This window comes from Sphaeramia orbicularis, chromosome 17, assembly GCF_902148855.1.
Source record: "Sphaeramia orbicularis chromosome 17, fSphaOr1.1, whole genome shotgun sequence".
NCBI lineage: Eukaryota > Metazoa > Chordata > Actinopteri > Kurtiformes > Apogonidae > Sphaeramia > Sphaeramia orbicularis.
In genome coordinates this window covers 5,676,377-5,697,659 of record NC_043973.1, presented here as the reverse complement: position 1 = coordinate 5,697,659, position 21,283 = coordinate 5,676,377, and the positions used below count along the sequence as shown (strand labels likewise).

Genomic DNA, 21,283 nt, shown 5'->3' with positions numbered 1-21,283 from the left:
CTGCAAAGGGTGGACCCACGTCATATTGAACCCCATAGACTAGGAATGGGATGGCACTGAAATTCATATGTGAGTCAAGGCAGGTGAGCAAATACTTTCGGCAATATAGTGTAGGAGGGTCATGTTCAGCTCATCAGCCATTTTCATTCATTGTGTCTGGGCCCTCATCATTCTGAACACAGTGATGACATTGTCCCGACTGTTAAATCATGAGTCATTAGTATTAGTCACAATTAGGGATGTAACGGTGCAGAAAAATTTCGATTCGGTACGCTTTTGGTACAGGGGTCTTCGGTTCGATACATTTTTGATACATTTTCGGTACAGTGAAGAAAACCAGTGAAGGGGGGGGGTTATAGGGGAGGTGCGCGCCGTAACTACCTGTGGGACACAGGACATGTCTACAAAATATTGTTCGGTCATTTGTGCATTAACAGGCACCCCACATGTTCTGTATTTTTGAATGTTCAATGTTCATTTATGGCAAACAGTGTAATTTACTGAGTGTTTTTGAAGACCTCACAGTATTCCCCGAGGTGCTGTGAACGTGACCTCACAGTAATACCGCAGAACGTCTGACTTGGCTTCTGTGCCTCTGTTATTCTTTCTGTTGTCATGTTTTGTTTTTTTTGCAACCCTGCACATGGGTTCTGCTTGCAGCCACCCTGCTTCCCAAGTGTTTATGTTCTTCACATAAGCTACATTCAGTACACTTCTGTATCGTATTGAAGGCACCGAACCGAAATGATTTGGTACAAACGAGTGCACCGTTACACCCCTAGTCACAATGCTACAGTTTTTTTTTGTCTGGCATTACTAAAAGTATTTGGTTCCTTAACCTGCTTAACTTTAACCTGCAGAACTTTTTGTGAAGTGTTTTGATACCACTGTAAAGGTGTATCATAAGGGTGTGACAGTGTTCAGTGGCAGATACACATGGGTGACCATGACTAAAAAGCCTTGCTTGTTAAGGTTAAAGGTCAACTTGCTTTATTACACTTGTAGGAAAGTTTGGTCTCCACATTTTACCCATCCTAATACACACAGTACCTAGCATTATCATTAGCATATAGTGCACACTTTAGGAGCAGTAGCTGCCATTTAAGGCGCTCAGGAATCACTTTTTTTTTTGTCCTCGATCCAGAATAGAGACCTGGGTTCAGGTCTCTGAAGGGTGGGTCAGCTCTCTGTCACACACTGGAGCTCTGAGCAGCTCCAACATACTGGCAGCAACCAGGGGGAACAACAATCTAGACCAGGTATATACCAACAGAAGAAAGATGTACAGAGCGGTGCCCCGCCCCCACTTGGGCTTCTCTGATCATATTCCCATCTTGCTGATTCCAACTCATCACCCCGTGCTTAAATACTACAGGCCCACACTGAGAAGCATTACTCTTTTGCCCAGCACAGCTGTTGCCATGCTTCAAGACTGCTTGGAGTGCACCGACTGTCAGATCATCACAGAGGCTACAACAAAGGAGAACTGTGTTGACCTTGAGGAGTATGCATCATCAGTCTGTTGTAGGGATGCACCGATACCGATACAAGTATCGGCATTAGCTCCAATACTCGGTGTGTGTACTCGTACTTGTAAAAGTAATCCGATACAAATGCACCGATACCACTTAACGGCCGTTTGACATTCACAGTTCAGTGCAGCAGGTACACGGCAGTGGAATAATGTGTGTGGAGTGTGAAGAGTGTGGAGATTTTTCAAAATAAATGACGGTGATAAAAGTAACACTGACTGCAAGTAACGCTAAAGACACGGACAGATACAGACACAGCGTTCTGTCCGTCCTCTGCGTACATTCCATCCGTTTATCAGGTGCTCGGGGATGCGTAAACAGAATGAGAATACCAGAGGGTGTACCGAGCGGTGCGGACCGCCGCCAACAGAAGTGAACACGAAACTTATCACTCATTTCTCTTTTCTCTACCTGCTGAAGCTAAGCTTTTAAACCTTACCAGTGAAAACGCTGCAATATTAGTATCACATTAGTGTTGCCTCCGTCGTTTCCATGTTTGTTATTACTGACTTTCTTCTTCTTCTCAAAAAACTTTACTCTTCTTCGTGGTATTTTTCCAGTATGGTTAATTAAGAGCGGCGCCCCCTGATGGATTAATTGAGAAACACTCATTCCAACACATTAAATGTCAGTAGCAGCACTTTTTTCCAATCAGACTAATGACAACGACAATAAAGCACATTTACAAAAGGAACTAAGAACTGGAATGGGATTATTAAGTACTCGTATCAGTACTTGGTATCGGCAAGTACTCAAATGTAAGTACTCATACTCGTACTCGGTCTGGAAAAAAGTGGTATCGGTGCATTCCTAGTCTGTAGTTACTTCATCAAATGTATTGATGATGTCACTATCCAACCAGAAACCCAGGCTGAATAGAGAGGTGTGGCGTCTCCTTAGTGGACAGGACCCAGCCTTTAGATCAGGAGAAAGCAGCAAGGAGAAACCTGGAGTACTCTCTTAAAATACAGGTTAATTATTCCACCAGTGACCCCCAGAGCATGAGTAGCCCTAGAAACAGCAAGGGATTTGTTAAATGCCCTTGGGAACCATCTCTCCCAAATGCTCTTAACATATTCTATGATCACTTTGAATCCTCTAAGTCCACAACCAGCTCCAGAACCAGCTGATCAGCTGACCCTTTTGAGGACGTAATCAAAATCTTGCAGCACATCAACCTCCGTAAAGCACCTGGTGCACGTAATATTCAATTTACCCCAGCTCTGCTTTCAATACATTCATCCCACAAATGCTAGTCAATAAATTCCTGCGGCTTGGAATAACATCTTCCCTCTGCAACTGCATTCTGGACTATTTGACAAACTGACCACAGACAAAAATCCATGGCATCTCATCTTCCCCCATCACCCTTTTAACACCAGCTCCCCCCAGGTTGTGTCTTCAGCCCTCCACTGTGTGCACTACTCACATACTACTGCTCCACTTAATGACTTGGCATCTGATCACATATGATGAGTCATTGTATTGACATTAGGTGGAAGACCTGGTGGACTTGTGCAGGCCGAATAACCCTCACAGCACTGTAAGTAAGGCAAAGGAGCTGGTCATGGACTTGGGGAGGAAAATTCATCAATCAACTGCACATGTGATAAAGAGGATGCACCAACACCCTTACTTCCAGAAGAAACTCAAGCAGGTTGCCCTTAACACCCCAGTTCTGGCAACTTTCTATTAGTATATGGTGGAGAGTACCCTCACTTTCTCCATGAGTGCTTGGTATGGAAACTACTCTGCTGTGGACAGGAAGGTGCTGCAGAGTGTGGTAGAAGCTGCCCAGAAATGCACCACCAGCAGCAGCCTCCCTTCCGTAGAGGACAGCAGCAGGTGCAGGGCCAATGCAGCTTACATCATGAGTGACCCCACCCATCTGGCCCGCAAGCTGTTTGACCCCTCCCCTCAGGCAGGAGGCTGCAGAGTATGAAGACTAGAACAACAAGACTCAAATGCAGCTTCTACCCACTGGCAGTACAACTGGTGAATTTTTAATCTCACTAATAAACCTATACTGCTCTACTCTGCTGTGGTCTGTATACTACTCTTTTCTGTTTTGTTGTTACATGTTGTAAACGTATGCTACTCGTTCTAAGGACAAATTACATTAATGTGGAAACATTGTGAATTTGGATATCTGGAGGCAGCAGAATAACTGTTGTACTATCAAAATATTGATAAAACTAAAAGTGCTGCATTCAGTTTTATACTTAAATTAGGGCTGTCAAAATTAACACTTTAAAGGTACCCAACCACACGTATTTCATTACTTTTGTGGTAATGTCTGAAGTTCTACAGTGGACTTTAACATTTTTTGTGTAAAAAATGCCTTGGTTACCAAGTTTCAAGCAATTCTAACATGGTATAGAAAGCCCGCTGGAAGACTCGGCTCAATTTGCGCCAGTTCTCATGATTATTCAACATGATAATCTGCTTGACTGTTTGGCTACCAGCTAGCCAATGAGAGCCTGGCTTGTCAGCATCCCTGCACAACAAGTAGAGGAACTGCCGGAAACCGAAAACGAAACTTAACATGCTTTGAATATCTGACTCCCGGCTTCTATGCCTCTCTTGTACGACTCTTATACCTTACACGGAATTTCACAACTTCTAACCTGTATCCACGGGGCCCCCTCCACTGCTCTATGGGTCCCCCAGGAATGCTTGGCCCCATGAATTTGTTAGGTTTACCCCCCCTTTATAGCGCCCCAGCTTGCTTTATATGAAAAATGTCACTGAGCGAGACAAATTCTGTGGGCATGGTCTCACCCAATCAAGCTCATAAATAGTAATGAGCTCAGGCATTAACACATCACACTGACCAGCTTTTCTAACTGACCTGATTTCTCCACTTATTTCTTTTCAGTGGCAATAGCAGACCAAGGACGTAGCGGTTCATTTTCAAATTCACTACATAACACAAACACCTATGGACCTAACATATTTAAAAAAACAATACAAGGAAAAATGGTTTTATGTGGTAGGGTACCTGTAACATGGATTAATCAATCATGATGAATCTGATAAAAAAAATTTAATGCAATTAACCCATCTGCAATGCAGAATGACTCTGAATATCTCTGGCAACACATTTCGGGGAGTTTGTCCAAGTAGAGTTATTGTCGTGCATGCACAAATGAGCAGTTGTTCCGGTAGTGACAGGCAGCAGAACCAACTGATAAAGATGAAAGACGCTAAACAGCACGTTGGCCCTCTGGATGGGAAATTTTAGTACAAAAAAACCCAAGATTGAGCAGTTGACCGACATATCGTATTATGCACACTCTGCAGGAAGGCGTTTTCTTTTCACTGAAGCATTTCAAGCTTAAAATACCACATTAATGTGAAGCATATATTAGTCCGGGATTCTGCTAGCACTTCAGCTAACACATCACCCAGTTTCTGACAAATACATTAAGTGCATAAGTATTCCCTTCTTTCTTGAGTTTGTTTGCTCATGTGAAATGAAACACAATTTATATAGATAAAGAATTAATGATATTTAATCATGATTAATCAAAATTAATCCACAGCAACCCTTTGATTGATCTGATTAAACATTTTAATTGCTTGACAGCACTTATTTAAATACAATTAGTGAAACACATTTTTTTTTCTTTTGCAATGATCAGTTTTGATTTTTTTTTTAATGACATTCTGTCACTCTACGCATTTCACATTTACTGATTTAATGAAACTGTTACTTGCAGTTTTGCATCTTTTATTTGATTTATGCACTACTTAGTTTTTAAAGTTGTTATGAAAGTTGTTTTGAGACTTGCAATACTAAGTAGTTTCAAAGCAGTTCAGTAGGTGTGTGCTGCAGGTTTAATGCCGTTATTTCTGTTGTATGTTTTGTGTTTTATCATTAGGAGTTGTATCAGTTCCAGAGGGTATTCCTGGGTGGAGTCCAGCTGCAAGAACTCTCCGCAACATCACCAACAACTCAGACATACAGCCGGCTGCTCGACCTGCCAACATAGCACATGTAAGGCATCAAGCAACTTTTCTTGCTTTTAAAAGAGCAGGGCCCTGTTGCATGTCATAGTCTGCTGTTCAGAATCAGAAATATGTCATAAATGTGGACTTTCCATTTAAATTTGATGTCCCAAGTCACTCCAAAAGTGACAGTTAAACATAATGGAGTAACAGACCACAATTGATCTCTTATATGTGCAGCCCCACATGGTTCAGCAGGCATGTGAACTGCAAATTTTTATTTTCATAGTTTGAAATCTTTGACTTAATTAGAAACTGGATAACTATTGTTACTATTGTCATCTCACCGTGGGCTTTTCGTGTTCTGTGTTTTATGTGTTCGCTATGGTTCTCCTTAATGGCGCATTTCGACTGATGGAATCAACTCAGTTCTCTTCAACTTTAATTGACTTTAGCTTGGTTTTAGTATCAAAACATTGCATTTCCACCACAGGTGCACATATATCCGTTATTAGGGCTGGGTAAAAAAATCGATTTAATCGATCTTAGATCCATCTCATTTTAATTTTCATAAATTGCGTAATCGATTAATAGTGGATGAGATCGATTTTTCAGAGCAGGACCGGGAGTATGCGGAACCGCAGGCAGCTCTGTCTTGCGAACCCCAGGGGAAGACTTGGTCTCGCTCGCGAAAAAGACACGGAAAAGACGCGGTGGGGAAACCCTCCGCTGGAGGTCCTCCGGCCTCAAACTCAAACCTGCAGTGTGAAGGAAGTGGCCACCCGGCGAGTTGCGGAAGCCGGTCGTTCTTGGAATAATAACTTGGATCCATACTATCACCTATAGCTGAGTATGGAGTTAGAGGAATGGTACAGCGACAATGTCCGACCGCTACGCTGCTACCCCCTGACCAACATTCACGGAGCGCACCCCCCACCCCACCCCCAGTGAGTAGTAGCCTCCAGCCATAAAACAGCATAAAGGTGACGCAGTCCGTTCTTAGCCACTGTAAAAACATGGCAATGTTTCTGTCCCATTCATTATTTAAGAGCACATTCAGTAATTTACTGCTGAAATGTCATATTTATTTCCTTTCTAATATCAATATTGATACCAGTATTGATGTGTTGCAAGACTGCGGTACTTAAATAATCATCTTACAACTCAAAATTGTACTTTGGTATCACTAAATTACTCGGAATCAATCAATTAATACTGAATCGAATCAATATTGACTCGAATCGAATCGTGATTAATCGATTCAGAACCTTGTGAATCGAAATCGAATCGATTATGGAAATTGGCCATGATACCCAGCCCTATCCGTTATGTCTCCCTTTGTTCTGAAAAGTGACGTGGTCCAAATTATGAGTTTAGTCAACTGTTGCATATGTTGTTAATTAGACAAAACCAGTGCAGAAGTGCACAGTGAATGCTAACATTGCCACTTCTTGTCTCTATTAGTCTAAAGCTACAGGTCAGGGCCTCACTGCTGAGCATCAGCAGCTCCTGCAGCAGCAACAAGCACACCAAGCTGTCCTGCAGCAACACCAACAGTTACCACAGCAACCACAGCATCCCATGATGCACCTTCAGCAGCATCAGATGATGCAGCTACATCACCAACAGCAACAGCATCAACAGCAGCAATCACAGGTCACCCAACAAAGCTTTCCACAGCTGCCCCAACAACAGCAGCAGCAATTCCTACAACAGCAACAGCAAATGCACCAACAGCAGATGTTCTCCCAGCAGCAGCAGCAACAGCAGCAGCATGCCTTCTCCCAGCAGCAACTGCGACCCCAGCAACTCCTGCGGCCAGGTTTACAGCAGCTGCAGCAGCAACAGGTGTTACAGCAGCAGCTTCAACAGTTCCAACAGCAACAACGCATGCAGATGTTACAACAACAACAACAGCAGCAGCAGAATCAGCAACAGTTACACCAACAGCATTTACAGCAGCAACAACAACAGCAGCAGCATTTCCTCCAACAACAGCAGCACATGCAGCAGATGCAACAGGTGCAGCAGCAACAGCAGCAGCAGCAGCAGCATCACCTGCAGAACCAGCAGCTGCAGCACCAGAACCAGCAGGCCCTACAGCAGCAGCAACATCAGCAACAGCAGCAGACAACACTGCAGCCTCAGCTCCAGCAGCCACCTCACATCTCCCAGATCTCCCAGCTGTTTGGCCATGAGCCAGGCCAAGAGAGTGAGTACATTCGCATTTAGTGGACATTCGCAGTAACAAGGCAGGTCCATTACATAAGCATAAGCTGTCTCTTATGTTTGGGTACAAGGTAAAATCATACATTAAACTTTAGGTTTTTTTAAAAAAATATTTATAACTTTACCTGTTTTATAATGCTATAGGTGATGTTAAACATTGACCTTTTAGACCAATTTCAAAACCAAATTTAACATCACAACACTATAAACTACAGGTAATTCCCTCAAGCAAAGCCTGCAGTAGATATCTGCTCACAAAAAGTGGCCATAAATCACATCGGAATTTGACAGAAGGCTCAATGGGTTACCTGGAACGTTCCGCAAAGTTTATGAATCTGGACATTCAAACTTCCTCAGTCAGTGGCAGTTCTTTTAGTTAAAAGCTTTGCTCACATTTTGCAAATAAAGAAGAAAAAAATTGAAAATGTGTTAACAGTACTAGACTGGAACACATGTGCAAATGCCACCTCAGAAAATTTTAATGTGCATGCTATATATCAATTTGGTCAGAGTCTTAAACAGATTTGGTCATGACCAGAATCAACAACAGCTCTCGCCCAGTAAATATGCATTTTGAATTTTATAAGTTTCAGCAAGAAGCAAGGAGTGGAAAGAAATTGGATCATTTTATGAATAAGTATTGTACCATAAAAACTAAAATGTATTTGAGTTGTTGTATTTTATCCCAACTTTAATATGAAACATGTAGAGCTGCAACCGATTAATCGACTAGGTGCTTGAAGTCAATGCAAAAAGTCCCAATTCGATTAATCGACTCAAATTGATTGAAGGGAAATATTCTATTGCAGTTTTCCTGAATTGAAGCTTCTTTGTGCATCACAGTAAGCGTCTGTGTGAAACACAACAGTTGAACCAATGTTTAACAGCAGAGAAATGAAGGAAACAAAGCTTTGATTCAGGAGAATTTTTGATTTTTTTTTTTTTTTTGATCACTTTGAGTCAATTAATCGGTTGCAGCTCTAGAAACATGGCTCTTGGCCAGACTTACACATTTTATCATTAATATGAGGTTGGTGATTAGATATTACGATGTTATGACATTAGATTAGGATTATGAGACAGTCAGTCAGTCATCTTCTGAAACGCTTTATCCTTGAGAGGGTCGCAGTAATGATGGAGCCTATCCCAGCTACATTTCGGGCAAAGGTGGTGTACACTTTGGACATGTCACCAATTTATTGTAGTTTTTAATAAATTATTTTAAAATATATATTTTTTTAATGATGTGTATTTTTAATTTGTTTTAAACTAGTGTTTGTTTGGTGTCTGGTTTTTGTTGTCCTCTAGTTCCACAGGATGGTTTCCTGTTGGGCTGTGTGTTTGCTATAGCTGACTATCCAGAACAGATGGCTGACAAACAGCTCCTGGCCACATGGAAGAGGGTAAGACAGTCCCACTCAGAAAACATAACCAGTACCCGTTACCAGCAGATGGATTTGAACATGGTGTTGGTGTTTGTTAAAAAAACATTATGCTGCAGGTGATCCAGGCTTGTGGAGGTGCAGCTGACCCCACCCTAACTAGCCGCTGCACACACCTACTATGTGAGAGTCAAGTCAGTAACATGTATGTCCAGGTGAGAACATGCACACATGTGCACTTGACTTTTCTGAGACTGGGCTGTGTATGGGCACCACAGCTCTAAACATTTTTTCATTATATATTATTATTTGTAATTTTAATTTGCAGCAAGGTACATTTAAAAGAAATTAATTTTCTGAAATAACTCAATCAAATTAAAAATGAATATGTGGAACAAACCTACAGATTCTGCATCAGTATAGCCATGGAGAGAATAGGTAAACAGGCCAATTTTCATGTCGGTACTATGTGAAGGAGATGATTTGAATTTTCTCTGCAGGGACAGAGGATAATGCAGTTTTACTGGATGAAACAGCCAGGCTATTGTCATTATCAAATGATTAATCATCAGGGAGCAACTCAGTTTAATGCCAAACTTTCTACAATTTGGTAGTTGGTTAGCAAGTAAACAACAAACTACAATAACATTAATGTTAACTACTACTGTTAACATAAAAAATTCAATTGTTAGTATTAATACTAAGCTGACATGACTGGTGTTGATTTCTCTGTTGCAGCTGTAGCTCTCATTGGATCAGAGGCTGTGGTTAAGGGTCTGACTTTGCATATTCTTGTGCTCTGATAACACAATTAAAACAGGCATTTGGCTCATTCTGAATCCATTGCCATCACAGTGTATATAAGGATAGAAATGCTAGTCTTCTGTTTTCACCTCTCTTCTGAAGTTAGGTTGAATTTTGTATGCATATCCATTGTTTCAGTAAAATTCATGGTAATGTGGAACATGGATCGTTTGTGTTGATGTGTGTGGTGTTTTGTCTCCCAGGCCCTCAGAGAGGGTAAGCGATGTGTAACAGCCCACTGGCTCAATACGGTGTTGAAAAAGAAGAAGATGGTTCCGCCACACAGGACATTACACCTGCCCTTTGCCTTTCCTCCTGGAGCTAAACCTTGCTCTCAGCATGTATGTCGAACATGCACACGCTACCACACACTGATCCATATTATGTCCACAAAGTCATATCTTCAATTTGTGCTGTACCTCTGTTCTTTTGTTTTGGTATTTGTTTTACACTATAAAAAAAAACAAAGCACAATGGCTCATTTTATTTCTGGGTGTTTGTCTCAATATGTATGTGTCCTTCCTCCTCAGATTATCTCAGTGACAGGTTTTGTGGATTCTGACAGAGATGATCTGAAGTTGATGGCATACCTGGTTGGTGCCAGATATACAGGTTACCTGTGCCGCAGTAACACGGTCCTCATCTGTAAAGAGTAAGAACATCTACATGAGTTCTTTCATCTTTTATAGTCACTGATTAGTATGGAGTTCAGTTGTAGTTAAAGGTGCTCTGCCACACACATTTCATTACTTTTGTTGTAATATCTGAAGTTCTACCATGGACTCTGTAACATTTTTTGTGAAAAAATGGCTTGGTTACCAAGTTTCAAGTCATTCTAATGTGGTACAGAAAGCCTGCTTGAAGACTCAGCTTGATTTGCGCCAGTTTTCATGAATATTCAACATGCTAATCTGCTTGACTCTGATTGGCTAACCAATTAGCCAATGAGAGTCTGGCTTTTCAGTAGACTGCCACGATGGTACTGCTCCAGGCTTCAACAGTAACCTGATTACGAAGCCTCTGCTGAACTCGCCAAAGTTGATGAAGTCACTCTTCAAAATGTAAGGAAGAGTTAATTTTGAATTATAGTGTTGTGGCATTGTTCCAAAAATAAACTGAAACCATTTGATCCTCAACTCTGGGGTCTTGGGCAACATGTGCATTGCTGAAGTTCTGTTTGAACATAGCGCACAAGAACGTTGAAGTTCAGCCATCCTTGCTGTATATGAAAACTGTCACTGAGCTAGACAAATTCTGTGGGTGCAGTCTCACTTGGGCACCCTCATGAATAGGAATGAGCTCAGGCAACAACACGTCAGACTGACTAGCTTTTTGAATTAGCCTGGTTTCTCTGCTTATTTCTTTTCAGTGGCAATAGCAGACAGAGAAGGTTGTGGTTAATTTTCACATTCGCCACATAACACAAACACCTATGGACATAACATATTTCAAAAAATGCAAGTAAAAATGGTTTTGTGTGGAAGAGCACTTTAAATGTTTTTTTCTCTCCGTATATACATACCTGTTATTAAATATATATAAGACTGAGTCTTGCACAGTCTTACTTGTAATTCTAGCTCAAAAATTGTCATACAAATTTTAGCCAAATCACTCAGCCCTGGTAACAGCCTGCATGTAATGTAATGGCAAACACTGATTCCAGTTACTTGTGCACTTTAGTTTTAGAATTGGTAGGGCCAGGTAAAGTGTTGTCATCTTATGAACATCTCCACAGACCCAGTGGACTCAAGTATGAGAAGGCTAAGGAGTGGAAGATCCCCTGTGTGAATGCCCAATGGCTGTGTGACATACTGCTAGGGAACTTTGAAGCCCTAAGACAGATCCAGCACAGCAGATACTCCATCTACAGCCACCCTGATCCACTGGTCCCAAACCCACAGCTGGTCCAGAACCTGCTGAGTATGTAGACTGTGGATTTCTGTGAATTATCAGATTTGTACAACAGCTATAATCTATAACGTCTGTATATATACAACTCTGGGAAAAATTAAGAGACCACTGCAATCTCCTGTGAAATCAGCATGTCAGCATGTATGACATACAACTTCCATTCCTGTGTCTGTTGAATTCCAAAACAAGCACACCTTATTCTACTCAGTGAACACCTGATCCATGTGCTATTTAAGAAGAAGTATAAAAACCACTGCTGTGGCCATCATTATCTTCTTGCAATAGGTAAAAAGTGCTATTAGTACTGCAAAAGTAATTGGAATCAAAAAATAACTATTGAAAACTACTCGAGTTCTCTGACAATGTTCCCAAACTCTGAGGACTGGTTTTTCTGTCAGGACAATGCTCCTTGCCTCAGCTAGGTCAATAAAGGTATGGATGACAGACCACCAGATGAAGACCCTGTCACGGCCAGCCCAATCTCCTGACCTGAACCCACTTTGAAAACCTCTGGAGGAAGATGGATGGTCACAAGCCATTGAACATTGCTGAGCTTCTTGAATTTCTATGCCAGGAGCTGTATAAAGTTATCCAACAGCAATGGTGGAGAGCTAAGACACGTGAAAGCTGTCATTGAAAATCAGGGTTATTCCACCAAATATTGATGTCTGAACTTCAGTTACAAGTTACAACATTAGTATTGTGTTGTTTACAAATGAATATGAACTGGTTTTCTTTGCATTATTTGAGGTCTGAAAACATTGCATCTTTTCATTATTTTGACCATGTGTCGTGTTCTGCAAATACATGCTCTAAATAATATTTTTATTTGGAATTTGGGAGAAATGTTGTCAGTAGTTTAGAGAATAAAACAAAAATGTTCATTTTACTCAAACACATTCCTATAAATGGTAAAGTCAGACAAAGTGATAATTTTGCAGTGGTCTTGTATTTTTTTCCAGAGCTGTATATGATATAGCAAGTGCCATCAAGTCTATGGATCATTTGTTCATACATTCATCAAAACAAAACCATCACTCAGAAAAATTTAAATCCAATATTGTGTCCAACTCAAAATTTGATGTACAAGCAGTTGCATTCTGCTTTGATATTTTCATGGCACACAAGTTTTGTGACTCAGAAGTCACCACTACATGTGGCAAACAACCAAACAACAACCCACTCTCACAAAAAATGAAATTTGTGTAACTGAACTTGCTGCTGCTGGTGAATAGGTGCATTTGAATAAATATAAGAAAGTTTTGAAGTTGGAACTATTTTTACTTTTTATTTTTGGAAATGATTACTGAAAATGTAATTTTAGTTTTTGGTTTTATTTTGAAAAATGTTTAAAACTGAACAAGTGATACATGAGTATCAGGAAAAAATACATTAGATTGTTGATATGAGTTAGTCCAATGTGGTCAGAGGTCTCAAGGCAGGTAAGAGAATCAGTGTACCATTTGAGAGTAAAAGCCCCAGATTTGTATTGTGGGGTGACTTTGTGTTTGCTCTGTATCAATAGGTGCTTGGAGAACACCCATCAAAGTCTCTCCAGAAGCTCTGGCGGTGAGTTAGACCATTCCCGATAAAATGAGCAGTGTGCGGAAACGAGTTTTCAGACATGACATTCTCTCCAGTCTCTCATAGCCCTTTTCCACTGAAATGGTTCCAGTGCTATGCCAGGGTCAGGGCTAGTGGTGCTTATTGTTTTCTTATTGTGCGCCTTCTAAGACCGGGTTTGCTTTTCCATTGGGTGGGAGTCACTGCAGTGCTACAACATTAGATCACTGTATACGTTTGCAGGTGATGGAAAGAGATGAAGCAGCAAATCTAGACTGGATATCTGTAAGTAAATGTTTCTAAATACAACAGTTGTTGGGTCATTAAATGTAGTTTTAAGCATTTTCTGGTGAAGTTTTCTTGCCAATCAAAAGACAGAATGCCTTTTTTGCCTTTGCCATCAGGAGGTCATAATAGTGTAAATGCTTGAGAGAAAATGACATGAAAGCCAGAATTTTGTGCAGATTTTGCCTTTTGAAGGCTATGGTCTTAAACTTTTTATCAGCTGATACACAGCCTGTTCGAGTTGAAATGCAGCTTCTTCTTTTGGCATTTTGAAGCCATACTTAAACCTGGTTGTGACCCACCAATAAAAATTGTGAATTATTTTTGATTTTTTTTCCCGGTCTTAAGATTTTGTACAGGTGTGTGGGTGTGTGTTTTTGAAAGGAAAAAAAAAGTTGATTTCATAAGATAGAGCCTACTTGAAAACTCATCCCAATATTGTTGGAGATGTGTTATCCCTTTAACTACTCTCATTAATGACTATCTAGTGGCTAGTGGGACTGCCAGTGTACCTCACTGTCTGTCAACATAGAAGACCTGGGCAGTCAGAGCTGGTTTAACTGCAGTTAGATCAACCTTATTTTGGCAAGTACTGTTGGAATATGCTGTTGGCTCTGAGACCACAGTGGTTGTTTGTTTTTACTTCATGCTGACCCCATAACAGTAGTATTTAGAAAATTATAACAGGATTGTAATTTTTTTTCTTTAAAAGAGGACAGACTGAATCCAGCAGCCAGCATGGCACATTGGCTCTCTTGATGGCTTCTAACTTAGCAGCTAAGATTAGTGGCTAGTGAGAGCCAGCCTGGATTGCTTACTGTCAGTCTAACTAGTGATCAGCACCATTTACTCCACTCTGAGAACAGCTTTGTCATAACAGGATCTTTTGTAATGTAGGCTGTGTGACTTTTCTGCATGGACACTTGCTGCTTTGACTTCATGTCTATACTGATGCTCTCATTTTGTTCTTATTAAGCTAGGTTAGGCAGCCCAAACACTATGCCACAGCTGATTTTCATTGTTGTTTCATTTTAAAATCAATATGAAGTACTTTGAACTTTGAGCAACTGCAAACTGCTTACATACTGTTGCATACCTTATAGTCAACCTGTGATTGTGTTATTATTTTTATTAGTTATTATTTTTGATCATTTTGATTTTGTTAATATCACGATTATATTATCACTGGTAATGATAATGACTTTTTTTGGATAATTATAATTTGTCGTTACCAATTCCTTTGTCTTTTCTTTCATTTGTCTCTCTCTCTCTCTCTCTCTCTCTCTCTCTCTCTCTCTCTCTCTCTCTCTCACACATACACACACACACACTAATGTATCATGATGAATATGTAGTTAGTATCTGTTTTTGTTTTGTCTTATTTGTTGTCGTGTATTTCATGTGTTTTGTTATATATATTCAGATATGTGGTTACCCTCGTTCCTGTCTGTGGACAAGTATGTGTCTAGTGTTAATCACAGTTATGTTAGTGCACAGGTTCAGGCCCAAAAGTGTGGTGACTGGATCAAATTTTGTTTATGTAGCACCAAATCAAAACAAAAGTTATCTCATGACACTTTACATTTAGAGCTGGTCAGGACCACAGTGTCACATGTCAGTACTACTAGTTCGCATTAACCTCTGTTAAAACTTTATGTGTCACATGTTTAACTCCGTATGTTGTTGTGTTCAGAGTCTCCAGCTGCTGCAGAAACAGAAGGTCATAGACTCCACCAGCCAGCCTCCCAACAAGAAGGCCAGGTCAGTCTAGCACAGCAGCTCTTCTGTACTCTGCACAAAGAAATAACGCTGCCTATTTACTATAGAGCAAATGACGTAACAGCTGACAGTTCCCAAGTATGATCTTACTGATGAAGTCCTGACTGATCCCTACACTCATAGTTTTGGAGGGTAAAACCAACATGATATGGAATTAGAGATGGCTGCAGTGAATCATTAATTTAATACCTGTTTCTAGCCAATATTCAGATCACCTCTCAAAGAAATAAAACAAACATATGAGAACAAACTAAGTTGTGTGGTGATGTAGTGTGCTTTTTGATATGAAATTTCCATTAGATATGTCCTGTTGACTAAACAGTTACTGTCAAAAGTCATTCTGGTGGCTGGAGCTTGAGCTCCATACAGTATGTTTTGTCAATGCACCAGTTGTCTATCAGCATAGCATACGAAGAGAGTTGGCCTTGACCATTGTCTAGATTTTCTACCATTATTTTTAAACCTGTGCTCTGCTGAGGCTGTATGACTTAGTTAAGCTGTTGCCATGTGAAGCTCACAATGAGTGTAAGCCCTGTTATCTTGGGAGGGATATGACTTAATCTTTATTTTATGTATTCTATACTCAAGGAAATGGGCCATTTCTTATTAACAGAATGTTACATTTCAGTGCCTCAGTTGTTACAATAGGACTAATGTCGAATTAGAAACGGTGGGATATGTTTGAAAATGAACAAAGAAAAGCTGTACCCATTTGTTTATCTATCAATCAATCAATCAATCAAATTTTATTTATATACCGCCAAATCATAACAATAGTTATCTCATGACACTTTGCATATAGAAACCAGACTCTCAAGCCAATTTACAGAGCCCAACAGAATCCTCCCGGAGCAAACACTTAGTGACAGTGAAAAACCTTTTAACAGTTAATGTTCCTTACGAGTCCGAAAATGTTACATGCCTCAGTGCCTCTTTCAATCTAAAGCAGTTGTAGATACAGACTACCTTCTCCTTTTTAGCAAAGCCCTGGTCAGAAAACCTTGCCATGATGACCATGTTTTGAACACTGAACTCAGATGATCCATTGCGTGTCCAGTAACAATGAAGTGGCACTTTCAAGAGGGATGGAAACTTTATTCAATAATCATGGAGTGGAGCTATCATATAACAGAAAAGACTGTTAGGTGGTACTTGGAACTTATTAAACTAAATGGAGAGAACTGAAATTTACTCATTTACAGTACATGGAAGTGAAAACTTCAGTACTGTCTACAGATATGCATAGTACTCAGTCAACCTAACAGTTGTGTGTATGTGTGTGCAGACTGGAGGAGATCCAGTCCCCAAGTAAGAAGCTTCCACCTGAGTCCACTCCTCGAGTCCTGTTTACAGGCTTTGAGCCCACACAGGTGCAGCAGTACACAAAGGTAAAGAGAGCATAAACATGCCCTTCATGACTAATGATCTGTATGCACTTTCCACTCGTTTCCACAGAAGCTGAGAGCAACCATCAGAGCTGACTATGCTGACTTGTTGTCCACTTTTACAGTGTGATCAGTGACTAATGGTCTCTCTCCCTCCTGCATCTCTGCAGAGGTTACATGCCCTAGGTGGAGAAGTGGCAGACAGCAGTCAGAAGGTCACTCACCTAGTGGCCAGTAAGGTGACACGCACCGTCAAGTTCCTCACAGCCATGTCTGTGGTTAAACACGTTGTGACCCCTGAGTGGCTAGAGGAGAGCTGGAGGAGCCAGAAGTTTGTTGGTATGTGTCAGTCTGCTCCTCTTTGAACACAAAGGATCATTTTCTTCTATAGTTTCTCTTTACAAAATTGCACTCCTGTTTGTGAATCCTTAACACAAACAGTTTATATTCAAGCTAAGCTTTATGCATCCAGAGGAAAAAGGATAGATTTTTTTTTTAATTACATTGCCAATTTATTATATCAGCTCAGTCAAGTGAAAATTAGTTTGAAAGGCAACATCACTTAATTTAAACACAGCTCCTTTTTCAGTTGTGGCTAAGCTGTGTGCTTGTGTGTGTGTGTGTGTGTGTGTGTTCAGATGAGCAGAGTTACATTCTGAGGGATGCCGAAGCTGAGGTGTTGTTTGGGTTCAGTCTGGAGGAGTCGCTGAAGAGAGCCCATAATTCGCCACTGTTCAAGGTTAGACAGCAGTATATCATACTGCCAACTAGCAACAAAGAACACACAGTCACTATAACACAATGTCTCTCACACACAACACCTGTTTACTTGTCAACACTGGGCTTAATGTGTGTGATCAGGGCAAGTATTTTTACCTGACCCCGGGGATCTGTCCCAGCATCAGCACAATGAAGTCCATCCTGGAGAGTGCCGGAGGGAAGCTGCTGGCCAAACAGCCGTCCTACAGGAAAATCATGGAGCACAAACAGAACAAGGTGAGTTTGTCCTGCAAAATTTAACACTGTTGAACAGCTTTCAGTAAAATAAAATTAGAAGCCAACAATAGAGATGAAAGTGTAATGAGGAATAGAACAAAGTAAACAAAATTAGGAAGGTCAACAATATTGCCTAAGCTATGTTGACTCACACAGCCATCCTACATAAAACTACATACTACGCAGTAAAGTGGAAATAATGAATAACGAATGGTTTCAGACCCACAATCCATAACTGCAGTTTTCTGAAATGTCCACCATTTTCCTATCCATAACTGACTGGATGTCTCTGTATCTGTTGTACAGCCCAGTTGAACTTAAATCATGATGCGCCAGTGGTCTCTTGGAACAGTAGTCAACACAACGACTGGATTTGCAAAGCACAAGCCACTGAAAATAATGTATTTTGTCCTGCATCTAAAATGAACTGAAGTGGCTGTTAAATTTAACTTCACATTTTGACTGTTGTCAAATGGGATTGTTTCAATCTTCCTGCAACCTTTTCTGGAAAAGTGTTTTCTCAAGGGAATCCAAGACTTGAACAGAGAGGAAATAACCAAAAATGCTAGAATGAACATGCATCACAAATACCATTTATTTCCTGTCACTTAAACTGTATTTTTCACATGGTTTATGGTCTTGATCGCAACTACTGACTTAAGCTATGTGCTGAAGCAGTATATAATCAACTCTTGTCATCTGACTACATGTTATGTATCTGTATGTTCTGTGCAGAACCTCCCAGAAATCATCTTGATTTCCTGTGACAATGACCTGCACCTCTGTAGAGAATATTTCCTGAAGAACATTGGTAAGACACACGTCATCTAAGTGTGCTTGTAATCAGCTAATAATCATTCAAATTATTCGAAGTCTCCGTAAACACCAATAAAATGACACAAACCTTATCTGACAGTTTTTCTACCTACCTGCAATTACAGTGACTTCATGGTAGTTTCATCTTAAATTCCATTCTGAATACATAAACTACTAAAGTCACTAAAAAAAATATTCTAAGTGACCCTCTGACATCTGTTTTCCAGATGTCCACAATGCTGAGTTCATCCTGACAGGAGTTCTAACCCAGAAGATGGACTACGACTCATATCCTTTACAGTTATAGTACAGCTAAAGCTGAAACAGATCAGGGACTTCATGAACCACTTCAGATGAACCAGGTTTGAATTTGCCATATGTTAATGTTTCATATTCTCTTGTACTGCAGCATAAGGTCAAACCACAGTTCTAACACCCCACCAGGCAGCAGATGTTTGAGTATTGTTCACTGCTCAACATGGTCATGAAAAACCTGGAACTGGATCCATGGAATTTTAAAATGTCATTGTTCAAGACTGGATAAGTCCCCATGTTGTGGTGTAATTAGCCATTTTCAGATCAAAGTAGTCGCCTATAAAATCATTGTGTAGAGCAATTGACATTTTAAAGCAAAATGTTAAGAATATGGTCGCAAAAAGATAATAGATGAACTAGAACTAATTACTGAATGTTAAATTCAAAGCTAGCATTCATAAATGTGAATCCAGAGCTCATGCTATAGCACTGGATTGTCTGATACAATGCTGTGAAATTCAGACTATGTAGAAGACAAAGTTGAGGTTGAGTAAATGCAGTATTCACATTTCATCTATTCCCTCTGTTGGTTCTAAGCATTATTAAAAAAAAAAAAAACATAACATGTACAGAAGTATTCACAGTGTTTGCGTAATACTTTGTCGATGCACCTTTGGCAGCAATTTCAGCCTCAAGTCTGTTTGACTGATGCCACCAGCTTGGTACACCTATGTTTGGGCAGTTTCTCCCATTCTTCTTTGTAAAACCTCTCAAGCTCCATTGGGTTAGATGGGGAGCATCTGTGCACAGCCATTTTCAGATCTCCAGAGATATTCAATGGGGTTCAAGTCTGGGCTTTGGCTGGGCCACTCAAGGACATTCACAGAGTTGTCCCAAAACCACTGCTTTGTTATCTTGGCTGTGCTGGGTGGTGCATAGTGCATGATGCTGGGGTTAGGGTTTCACTTTAGGGATGGTGTTGAGCAGGTGATGAGCGGTGCATGATGCTACTACCACCATTTTTCACTGTAGGATGGTGTTGAGCAGGTGATGAGCGGTGCATGATGCTGCCACCACCATTTTTCACTGTAGGATGGTGTTGGGCAGGTGATGAGCGGTGTATGATGCTGCCACCACCATTTTTCACTGTAGGAAGGTGTTGGGCAGGTGATGAGCGGTGCATGATGCTGCCCCCACCATGCTTCCAAACTTCTTCCATTTATGGATGATGGAGGCCACTGTGCTCATTGAGACCTTCAATGCTGCACTTCCCAGATCTATGCCTCAACACAATCCTGTCTCTGACATCTACAGATAATTCCTTGGACTTCATGACTTGGTTTGTGCTCTGACATGTACTGTCAACTATCAGACCTTATATAGATAGGTGTGTGTCTTTCCAAATCATGCTCAGTCAACTGAATCTACTACCACAGGTGGAAACCGGATGCACACTGAGCTCAATTTTGAGTGTCATAGCAAATGCAGTGAATACTTAATGTACATATTATATTTTTCTCTTGTATATTTAATACATTTGCACACATACATACACTTCAAACTTTTTCACTTTGTCATTATGAGGTATTATGTGTAGAATTTTGAGGTAAAATGAACTTAATCTATTTTAGAATAGGCTGTAATACAAGCAAAATGTAAAAAAAAAAAAAAAAAAAAAAGGGTAGCGCTGTGAATACTTTCCGGATGTGCTTTAACTGGAATGACTGAAGTACACTAGATAACAGAGTTGTTATTTAGTTACTTACCACAAAAGTGAGGCTTCATTTTTTTCCAGTGGTAGCTGCAGGACATCAGCTCACATTGCAGTAATGAAGTGAGATTTCCTTGACAGTCACACATATAAATTCACTTGATGGTGAAGCATCATCAACTATGGTGGAGGACAAGGATCAACAGCAGCCTGTATACAGTTCAGTCCCACTGATTTTTCTACATTTTTATTTGGTCTCTGTGCATAGATCAACAGTCATTTTGTAGTTTTTTGTTACATGTTGAGAATAAATAAATTGATGTTATTTTTGTGAAATGAATGTTTAAATTATGGAGGATTTTAACCTTTTTCCTGTTAAAATAGAATGTGTATTGATTTGAGCATTTTGGAATAAAAATTGTACATTTGTTTGTGAACATATTGTGGCTGTTGTTTTTGTATCATTTTCAGTACCAGAAAACACAATTTATTTTAAACATGAGGGCAGCTACACTTAAAACATATTAAAAGAATCCACATTTGAGCTTTTTTCACAGGTTGAACAACCACGTCTAAAAGAAAGAAGGTGAATGAAATGAAACAAAAAGCTGCGTTCTCCTTGTGTCTTTCTTGAAGGTATTTCAGATTTTACATGATAATTCCTGATAGATTTGATTTAATTAA

At 40.2% G+C, this 21,283-nt stretch overlaps 1 protein-coding gene and 1 long non-coding RNA gene across 3 annotated transcripts in view; both read left to right on the top strand.

The window, feature by feature from the left end:
- Positions 1-21,036, top strand: part of paxip1 (PAX interacting (with transcription-activation domain) protein 1) — a 35,887-nt gene extending 14,851 nt beyond the window's left edge. The window contains exons 8-23 of one of the 2 annotated variants that reach the window (XM_030160879.1): positions 5,420-5,532; positions 6,948-7,695; positions 9,021-9,115; positions 9,214-9,309; positions 10,102-10,239; positions 10,429-10,550; positions 11,634-11,818; positions 13,335-13,378; positions 15,351-15,418; positions 16,722-16,824; positions 16,992-17,160; positions 17,460-17,560; positions 17,683-17,817; positions 18,553-18,628; positions 18,861-18,921; positions 20,747-21,036. In XM_030160879.1, coding sequence (XP_030016739.1) covers positions 5,420-5,532; positions 6,948-7,695; positions 9,021-9,115; positions 9,214-9,309; positions 10,102-10,239; positions 10,429-10,550; positions 11,634-11,818; positions 13,335-13,378; positions 15,351-15,418; positions 16,722-16,824; positions 16,992-17,160; positions 17,460-17,560; positions 17,683-17,817; positions 18,553-18,628; positions 18,861-18,921; positions 20,747-20,762 — 2,270 coding nt within the window. In that variant the 3' untranslated portion in view covers positions 20,763-21,036. Of the gene's footprint in view, positions 1-5,416; positions 5,533-6,947; positions 7,696-9,020; positions 9,116-9,213; positions 9,310-10,101; positions 10,240-10,428; positions 10,551-11,633; positions 11,819-13,334; positions 13,379-15,350; positions 15,419-16,721; positions 16,825-16,991; positions 17,161-17,459; positions 17,561-17,682; positions 17,818-18,552; positions 18,629-18,860; positions 18,922-20,746 lie in introns of both variants that reach the window. The other variant, XM_030160878.1, reaches the window with a different exon arrangement.
- LOC115437596 (uncharacterized) lies at positions 18,932-20,603 on the top strand. The gene is made up of 2 exons (XR_003937951.1): positions 18,932-19,816; positions 19,936-20,603. It is a non-coding gene; the product is annotated as an uncharacterized LOC115437596 (long non-coding RNA).
- Positions 21,037-21,283: the final 247 nt, after the last annotated feature.